This window comes from Apteryx rowi, unplaced genomic scaffold (assembly GCF_003343035.1).
Source record: "Apteryx rowi isolate R43461 unplaced genomic scaffold, aptRow1 scaffold_235, whole genome shotgun sequence".
NCBI classification, from domain to species: Eukaryota; Metazoa; Chordata; class Aves; order Apterygiformes; family Apterygidae; genus Apteryx; species Apteryx rowi.
This window is the reverse complement of record NW_020448697.1, coordinates 212,611-222,979: the sequence shown is the minus strand read 5'-3', so window position 1 is coordinate 222,979 and position 10,369 is coordinate 212,611. Positions and strand designations below refer to the sequence as shown.

The 10,369-nt window shown below is 39.1% G+C and overlaps 1 protein-coding gene across 3 annotated transcripts in view; it reads right to left on the bottom strand.

Moving 5' to 3' along the window:
• Positions 1-2,088: 2,088 nt before the first annotated feature.
• Positions 2,089-10,369, bottom strand: part of DSE (dermatan sulfate epimerase) — a 38,108-nt gene continuing 29,827 nt past the window's right edge. For all 3 annotated transcript variants that reach the window (XM_026065952.1, XM_026065954.1, XM_026065953.1), the window contains 3 exons: positions 8,762-9,001; positions 7,008-7,215; positions 2,089-5,042 (listed from right to left, as the gene is read on the bottom strand). In XM_026065952.1, coding sequence (XP_025921737.1) covers positions 3,281-5,042; positions 7,008-7,215; positions 8,762-9,001 — 2,210 coding nt within the window. In that variant the 3' untranslated portion in view covers positions 2,089-3,280. The remainder of the gene's footprint in view (positions 5,043-7,007; positions 7,216-8,761; positions 9,002-10,369) is intronic.

Below are 10,369 nucleotides of genomic sequence, written 5' to 3'. Positions count from 1 at the left end.
CAACCTTATGAATTGTTGGCTGCTGACAGCATGGAAACATCATTTCTTCCATTTTCTTTAAATTCCATTAGAAGAAATGATGATTTTCACTAAGGAATGAGAGGAAGAAGAAGGGAGGAAAAGAATGGAAGGAAAGAAGAATGGAAGCAAAATTTGTAGGACCATTGGAGAGGTATTTTTAAAGGCCTGGAAAAGGAAGAAATAAGAAAACACACATGAGATGCTCTTTCATGTATGAAATATATCCAGGACAACTATGGCTTAATTATTAGTTTAAGCAAAGCTTACCTGCCATAACTGAATAAAAATTACACCTGTGTAAGTGGAGTTCAGAGTAGCCAGCAAAGACAGCCATCTGCAGACAACCGAAAAACCGTTCACAGAAAGGTGCAAACCAAGCACAGGTGGAAAAAATCTTGAATTCCTGCTTCAGGCAGGAGTGGATCTGGTCTCCCATTCAGAAGGAAAGACTGGCACATTTCATCTTCCTTTACCCCATCATCACATCTGCATTCCTCATTTGCATGCTGGTCTGCTTTAAAAACTGCTTTACAACCTGGACTTTCTGCCAGATGAAACGGCTCTGAGCACGGGCAGCCGTTGCAGCCACCTCTTTCCCTTTGCATTACTAGAATGGTACAGAGAAGGGTAGCGTAAATGAGAGTTAATCTGCATGACCACATCTTACTTTCTAATCTCTATAACTCTGCAGTTTCAGCTGACCGATCTGTGACATAAACTATCTGGTGGACTGAGACATATAAAGGGACACAGCAGCTTTTACCAACCCCTTGCTAGAATTTAGATGACACACTAAACAGCTGGCCAAGAAATGCATGTATTTCTTGAAAGCTTTCTGGACTACAGGTTGGCTTTCTAGAGGTGACTTCAACAAAGTAACGGCAAACTGACACAGGGCAAATGTGCGTGGGCAGGAAGTAAAGCAAAAGATTCACACCAACCCCTCTGCTGGCGTTGGCCGAATAAAGGCTCAGAGCCACCAGAGCTCTTTGTTTTCCTAAAGGTTATATGTCCCCAAAGAGGACGTGGAAATGAAAGACAGAAGACAGTTGGTGCACTATTTATAAATGCACCAAATGCAAATATTTATAAATGTCTTTCTGTCTGGATTTGATTGACACATGCACAGCTCATTTGCTTATAAGGCATAATGAGTCCCTGAATTTCCCTGGGAAAACATAATGGCATATGCTGCCAGTGGAGGGATGTACCAGTCAGCATAACTAAACTTTATCAACAATATCTGTATCTTGATTTTTCAGTGTTTCACAGCCATTCATAGTATTGCCTAGTAATAAAAAAAGTAACTAACACTACCTTTGAAACTGAACATAATCCAACAGCCATTTTTGCATACCTTCGTGTCATCACTGTGTGGAAACAGGCACCACAGGCAGAAAGGAGGAAGTCTCCAGTGATAGGCAGCCTATCACAATCTAGTCATAATTTCAGCATGCAACACTATAAATATGAAATTATACTGGGGGGCATTCTCTTTTGCAGCCCATTAAGTTCTAGGCTCATTTCACCTCACCTTATGCAAATAGGTGCTTTGCAATAGATGAATAATCATGCTACTTTTTTTTTTTTTTTTTACAATTAGCAGAGACAGGTATATCTTGAAGGTGTTTGAGATGGATTGACTAGCTGTCGAGGCTGTTGTCTTACTTTCTCCATTGACTGCACATGAAGCAGAAATTAAGTGGGCTCCCAAATCTGTGCTCAGATTAAATGTATCAAATTTCACTGGATAAACAGAGGCCTAGGAGACTATAGTAGGGCTTCTATATCTGAACACAGTTCTCAGAACCAGCTTAATATCTGGAACTTAGTGAGGATATTCTCATATATTCGCTGAATATTTTTAGACAATGAAGGGCCATCACATTTCACCACATATACTCCCAGAAGGCTTAACAATAACAAAGTAGATAACAACAGATATTTAAATGGCTGTAACACAGAGGAAACAAAGTTTTATGGTTTGAACAAAGTGCTAATGAACATCATTACTATGATTATTGGGGAAAATATTTTAATCAAAGAAAAACTTCTTTTCAGCAGAGACAATATTTATGTTTTTATTTAGCAAATGTACTGAAAGAATTGTTTTATTTTTCTGTAAAGATACAGATATGCACCAATTCCATAGAGCTTCCATTTTCTCAAATACCTATGATTTTTTAAAAACCAGTTTAATGAATCGAGGGAGATATATGTGGAGATGTCAAACTTATTTTTATCATAAACCACATGATTCCATTTACCAGTAATTGCCAAATAATTGACTCATGGGCCACCAACAGCCTGTAGAACACTTGCTGGTGCTTTCTAGAGAACAAACTGTTCACACAGTTTAAACTGTCTTCTGTTTCCAGCCATGTGAACAGAAAAAATATTAAATACTTTCTTAATACTTCTTTTTCCATATCTGCAATTGCTGAGGTTACCACAGGATTGCTTTGTTTTTTTGTTTGTACTTTCACAAATGCATGGAAGGGCAGTGATCTAGGACATTTCCCTACTAAGATGTGCTCCAAAGTATAGAAAATCTTTGTGAAACCTTAACCTGTAAAATCAAGAACAGACCCTAGAGCATTCATTCTTCTACAGTCTGCACTTGGCTGAAAGACATTTTTTTTTTTTTTCCTGAGAATTGTATTCCCTTATACTTCAAGTTAGCCCCTTATTTGCCTCCTGCCAGATTGTATAGCATGGAAGAGATGACATGATATAAGCATCTGAAATAATTGTACAGGAGTGTCCCATATTGAAGTATTCTTTGGTTTGGCAGAGAGAAATGAAATCTACTGCTAAGGTCTGCCTTGCATACTTCTGTTTGAATGTCTTTGTCTAAAGAGAACATCCATAGCAGCCTGAAATGAAAACTCACTGATACAAACCCAATTCTGTATAAAAAACAAAGCCCTTAGAAACAAATCTCTTAAAAGAGGGCTCATCTCACCAAAAAAATTAATTACAACTTTACATTACGGAACTCTGATGAACAAAGCATAACATTCCCTCAGATGTGAGTCCCAACTCAAAACACAAAGGAGGGGTGCTTATTGAGAACTTAGCTTTCTGAGAAATTCATCACTTTTCCTATTCCTCCATCCCTTCCGGTCTGAAATCAACCTTCCCCCAGCTGTTTATTGGAATGTTTCAGAAAAAGAACATAAACTTTGGCCCTATTAGGGTTAATGCTTTTGCATAGATATATATGACCATAAACTGGTCGACTAGTAGAGGTCTTCTGCTAACATTGTGACTGGGAACAGGAAGAATACAGCCACAATAATATACAGCTGTCTACTAAAAGTATTGCATACAGACATCTTTGGCCATGCAGTCGCTTGGCCTTCTGAAAATACGTGAGCTGCATTGCCAACATGACAAAAAAAATAGCAATGTTGAGAATTAGAAAGAGGCGGGTATAAGAAGCTGATATTGATGGGGCACTGCTTCGAACAGTTGTCACCATCTGTGCCAGCCCTGATCGGCCTTTGATTGACAAACCAGTTTTGTGCTTCACGTAAGTGACATCTGCAAAATCCAAAAGATCTTTCATTTCTTCGTCTTCGTCTACAGGCAACTCTTTTTGTGCTTGAGTCTGTGCCTTTTGTCGCACTTTTCTTTCATTTACCTCAATTTGTGCAAAAATGTCAGGAACAGTATCAACAAATTTGTAGCCTTTGGCTACCTTTCTATTTTTCTTTGTTCTGGCATGCTGCTGCTGCTGCCTCTGTGAGATTGCAAATATTCTATCAATGGCCTCCTCTGTCTGTCTTTTATCTGAAAATCTTAGCAGGCGCTCAGCAGTCTTCCTAAAGCTAGCTGTGTTTCGTACACGAGACAAGATCTGCTTCTCAAGCTGCTGGAAAACAGGCTTAAAATGCTGCAGGTTCCTCTCCACGATCCCTACGTAATCTTTCACTTCTGGCACTGCAGAGGTCCTAATGGCAGAGGCTCGGTCAAAGACAATTTTCTGGCGGTCTGCAATAACCTGTGCAAAGGCAGAATGGGGCCCATCCTCAACGGTCCACAGGTAAACTGCATAGGCGTGCTCACCGGTGGTAACAAAAACATCCAGTTGCTGAGAATCCCCATGGACCGTGAAGCTCTGCACATCAACGGAAGGCCCAATGAAAAGGTAAATGGCTCTTGTGACCGGGTGCCGCAAGAGGGTAGTCACATTCACGTAGTTCGTTCCGTTGTAAGGGTAGCCCCGGGGATACATCCTTGAGGCAATGATAGCTTTCTCGCTGTGGCCAGTGTCATCCATCCAGTACATCTTATATATCCCATYGCGGTGCCTAATAAAAGCCCCATGGACCTCATCAACAACTGTCTCTTCAAAAGGCACATCCACATTGTGGAAGAAACTGGTTGCTGCCTCCAGGGGGCTGTCATCTTCCAGATGGATTTGATCTACCAGCAGCAGAAGCTGGGGGTGGAGAAGCACAAGGTTTCTTTGCAATTTTCTCAGCTTCAGCTTTGGGTTGTAAGCACCCACTCCTTCGCCCCTGATAAAAACCACCCCGCTTCTCTCCATAGCAGCAACCACTCGTCCCTGGCAGTCACCAGCCAAGTCATGCTTATATTTCAGCCACTTTGAGGAACAGTCCTCTGTAATCTGCCCTTCCCATGGGGAGAAGCAGCTCCTGGACACAGCAGGGGAAAACATCAGCACATTGTTAAAAAAAGTATATTTTGGCCCATATAGAGCTTCTGTTATGAAAGGTACGCCATTGGGAGCAAAAGTAAAGGAGTTCTGGTCTGGGTGTTCATGGCCAGCATTAAAGTTCCTCCACCCCTTGATCCACTCTTTGTACTTGTTCTTATGAACAATATCATATATTGCACGTCCTCCCAGCTTTCCTGACTTGAAGGAAACGAAAGGCCTGTTGATTTCAGCTGGCAATGCACTCCCGTAGGTTACCACTCCCCAGTCCTCAAAATAATGCAGCTTTGGAACCCCATAGTCCGGTGGAGGTACAGAGTGCAAACTTGCGTCATACCTGCCAAGAAGATAAGGAAAATAGCTTTAAAATCAACTGTATCAGCACCTGTACAAAACTCAAAAAATGATTCAATGTTTGCATTAAGGAGCAACCTAATAATACAAAGCCCACACATACATTTACTGAGTGAACTAATCATATAGTCGTAAGGATATTTAGCATACTAATCCTCATAAAAAATGTCTACATGAGTCAAATTAATATATGATTTTTACAGAATAATAGCTGAAAACATCTGCTCCACATTTAAAGTGAGAAATCCCTCTGCAGTCCAAAAAATAAGAGCATCACTAATTTCTGTGAAATAAGCCATGCTTTGGCACATTTCATAAAGCTGCTGACTGTAATACAAATCCTTTAAAAAAGTGTGTTAGCACCAGGCTGTAGGTGAGATCTTTCATCTAGGTATCAACACTTGCACCTATTACCGACTACTTAACCAAGAGAAGCAAACAGCATATCTGCAAATTTTCCCCAAACTGATGATTATAGAAAGTCTGTAGTCTCTGAATAGGATTAGGAATTAGCTGGAAGTTAACGAAAATATATTTTAAAGGATAAATCTTTATAATTTATAACACTTAGTATATGTTAGTTTCCTTCTCCAGCTAGGCTGAAGAAAAATTTGTATGTCTTTCTTATATAAATTGTAAGGTGTAAAACATTTGGTTTAAAAATAAGTCTTAATTACTGAAAAGGTTAAGCTGCTTACAATTTTTGTTTCTTGTGATTTACAAGAGTTAAAACAAAAACAAAAACCCCAAGCAAAACAAAAAAACCCCAACCCTCTGGAACCATTTTTAAGCAGCCAAAATAAACAAAACCATCATTAAGCTTAATAATATTTCTGCCACATGGTTCCTCATCAGGATTATTCTCTACAACTAACTAGGAGCCTCAGTCAGGCCCTAAGCAAGGAAAGCTCGTGTCCTGCATACAGTTTCAGGTAATTCTGACCAATGCTGGAAGCTTGCTAGGGGTCCTTGATGGAGAACCCCCTAAAAGCAGACTCCAGTGTAAGTCCCTGTGGCCCAGGGAAAAGGCAGTTGTTCAGAGCTTTTTTTCTGATTCATGTACTCTTAAAAATGTTCTTCCCCTTTGGCATCAAGAAAAAAGTTCTAAGCATATATTTCCAAGATTTCCATGGAGACACTAAGAGAAGAAAATGAGGGATGGGATCTGTAGAAGAAAGATTCTGTAATTTGTAGATAACAAGCTGAAGGGCGCTTGGAGCCCAGTAAACATACATTTTTAATGTGCATATCAAGAATATAAATGACATATTCAGTAATATTTTTCTCATAAGAGAGAGAAATGAAGCCACATTGACTCTTTGGAAATGTATCTGCTCTCTCTACTGATTGAGGGGATTTATATGTTTATTTAAAGCCTCTGATCTTTTCATTTCTCATCTTTAGTAGGTTGACTAATCATATTAGTTAGGAGAGGTGTAAGTTGCATGGAAAAACTGGATCTAGTTATTTGCCAACAATTTTATTCTAAACATAATTTGCAAATTAGTGTGTGTACACACAGCTAAAAATAAGCTCACCTTTTGCATTACTTTCATACCGTCTAAAAAGAAAACTATACTTTAAGTATCTGCCTAATTAATTATTAAAGAACACAAAAGATTAAAACAGATTTTTTTAAAGAAGATACATAGGGAAAATTCCCATCCTTTTGAAACTGCTTGTATTCTATAAAAGCAAAAGACAACAGGAGGAAAACATAAAAAAATACTTGCAGGACAAGACCAAGGTGTAATCCATAGCAACACACAAGTATATCTACACAAACTGAACAAGTTCTTAGATCACTTGAGCCTCAAGACTCTCTGGGTTGCAAATGACCAGCACAATCTCTGCTTCTACAGTTCAGCACAAATCTAAAGATAATGGCTTATCACTAATAGCGAGCAGCTGTCATGTTTCTTTGAAGCCCACTCATTCCCTTTCATACCAGAGAAATTCAGTGTGGAGAGTGCTCCACCTCTGCCCTTTGGATGGGGTCCCCGGGCCTTCCACCACACGGTTCCTTCTGATCTGCTCTGCCAGCCAATTCCCACTGCCGTTGCGCATGACGAATTTGTCAAGAAACACCAGCTGGCTCTCTGGCCCGTAGAACCAGTTATAGTTGGAATCTGCGATGGCCACAGTTCTCTGAAATCCTTGGGAAAAAATTAAAAGACATGTAAGAAAAAACAAAATACATGCACAAAGATATGTTTGTAGAGCATGACAATGAAGCCAAGCAGTACAGACACAAACAGAAATAGTCTTTTAAGATGTTTATAGGCCTACTCTTAAATGAGCCATAAACAGCTTACACAGGAGTTATTTCCCTCTGCTGTAGCTGACTTGAATACTCACCTTTCTTCTTCAGCTATGAGCTACAGATAGCTAACATGCTACAAAAATGTAAAAAGAAGTGTCCCATCCACTTCCTTTCCTCACTCAAATCTGGCAAAGATAACTTTCTCTTTACAGCTTTCACTTTTCCTATGTCAATCCGAACTCCTAAAGCAACAACACAGAGGTTTCCTCGCGGAAAAAAAAAATCTGCTTCACCCTTGAAACAGCTAAAACATGTTCATGTTTTACATGTTTGCTCTTTCCCCAGTAGATGCCTGAGGTATCACATGGATGCAGTTTATACTGGCATGTCAAAGCTGCGCTCACCGCCCCTTGGATACACGACTTTATCTTGTTTTTTACAAATTAGCTGCCATAAGCTGAGTTCTCTGCCTGAAACACTCTGCTTGTGCTGAACTGCGGTTATTAATACCCATTATCATTTTATCTTTTCAACCAGGAATTTTAAAAATATAAGTTCCTTATGAATTGACCTTTGAATAATCAATACAAAACCATCATACAAAACTTGCAAGGTTACCCTGATACTAAATCTTCTCTGAAAGCTAGAGGAGGTTGGCTATACTAGCTTGTAATTGTTTTCATATTTGTACTTCTCCATCTTTCAGCAACAACTGGAACTTCAAATCAGAGATGCTAAAATATACTGAGAGACACTGGAGAGAATACAGAAATACAGAAAACGGAAATAGTAAAAAGCTTGCAAAACAGGCCCATTAGGAATGCCTGATATTTTTGTTTCACTCTCATATTAACAAAAGAATAGCTCATGTATAACAGTTGGGTTGTACTGAGATACCAATCAGTTGATTCAATCACATTCTCCATATGAAAAATATTTTAATAAAATTGTTATAAATATAAATTTCAATATTTTGTGGAAAACTTGTTGATGTTGATCATGTAAAACTTTCCTATACTTTGTGGATACTTTTGTACAGGCTTCATCATTTGCTTTTCCTTTCACCAAATAATTTTCCTGTGATGATTTTTGTCAAAGGAAAAAAAAAAATTAGTAAGAACCTCAAGGAATATTATTTTTCAAACAGAACACCTCAGAAATACATCTGTTTCAAACTTTGAAAAATGAAATCAAATTTTGAAGCATTGATTTTTCTCCCAAACAATGTTCCCATCTTTTGACTGGTTCTAAAAGCCAGAGCTTAAGTAACAATGATGTTTACTAAAGAGTGATAAACAAAGATAGGACTGTTTCGATGGATGATGAAGGTACTGGAAAATCCAAGTGAAAGAATATTGAAAAATGACCTACTTCAAGTATGAAATTTACTGCTGCTTTAGGAATATTAAGATATATCTTCATTGATCCAAATGACCTACCTGGCAGGACAGTCCTGTACATGAATGCAAAGTGCTGCTTGAGCCAGGGGTGGCCGAAGTGATTGATATCAAAGTGCCTTTGGACAAGAAACATGTACTGAAACAGAGATCTGGTTGTGTAGCTGCCATAAGCCACCCCTTCATAGAGGGAGCCATCCGTAACCTCCTGGAGCAGGACTACTGACTTCTCCATGATTGCTAGCACTTGCTTGGTCCACAAATAGGCTTCCTGAAGGTAGCCTGAAAGAAAGAGATGATGAATGACAAAACGTCATCTTATACCACCACAGAGTACTGATTACATTATCCGTGCTCCTACAGTGGGATCCTTTACAGCCACAAATCCACAAGGGTGGCTGCCGGAGCTCTAAAATGAAACTATCGCTGCAGCGACCCTGCAGCTCTAGAGTGAAAAATAAAATAGCATATTTAAACACAGTAAAGCAAGGTTAACTGAGCAAAGATTGGGATTATGCCTTTTGTTTTAAAAGGAAAATTTCCATAATGTATTCAGAACATGCAGAAAGGGAAGAGCCACACCAAGATTATTTATTGCATTTCAAATTAAAGCAGTATGATTTACTGCAAATTTGTTAAGTTTACAATCCCCACTAGAGGACTCCAATAACGCAGATATTCTAATCAGTAATTTTTCACCAGCATGATTTCACCAGCATGTTGTAAAGAGGTCCTCAGTTTAAAAATACAAAAAACTTCACATTTGAACTGCAGTTAATTGATATGTCTTGTTCAATGTGTTGTACAATCAAAAGGGTTATTTACAATAGGAATTATTTTGGAAAAGATTTAGATAGTTAATTTCCTGTCCAGATTCAGGAGTAGGAATGATTAGTTTAAAATTACTCTTCCAACTGGATTAAGTTTAAACCTCCACATAAACAGGATTTAAGTACTTACATTTCTTCTACAGAAAAGACTTTCAGAGATCTCATTATTTGGGTCAGTTCTGTACAACTCCAGAATTGGGAAGAGGCTGCCAGAAGCCCTTCTCAGGGCATGTCTGCCTTCACCAAATAACAAGCACAAGCACTAGAATATCAGCAGTGCATTTAAGTATTGCAGAAGGATGTGTGTTTTGAAGGAAGCATGTGGATCCACTCCAGCTAATTCTAGGAGTCCCAAGGCTACATGCCTTTTCTTAATTTCTTTTCGATTCACCGGCAAGAGAGGTAGGACTAAACAGAGAATGACTAGCTTGCAGTTTTTCATGGCTACCTAGTGTCTACCCAACTCGAAGTGTCTGGGCACAGAGGTAATCAGCCTCATTTCCAACATCTACCAGAGCTGAGCTTTACAGCAGCTAGCTTAAATTACATCCCACTATCGGGTGAATGGGTGCCTGCTGAATGAAGTGCATATGCCAAACTCAGAGAACATTCAAACCCACTACTATGAATGTTTCGTTCTATTGCCACAGTTACTGCATTTATGCTCAGTAGGGTGATGAGCAATTCAGACTTCCTACTAGTCAACCTTGGCCAACCTGGTAAGGAGGGCTTTAAACTAGGAAAGATGGGGGAAGGGGAGAGTTATAGTGACAGGGTAGTTGGCAAAAGACTGCTCAAGTCAGGACACCTCCAGCAGGTG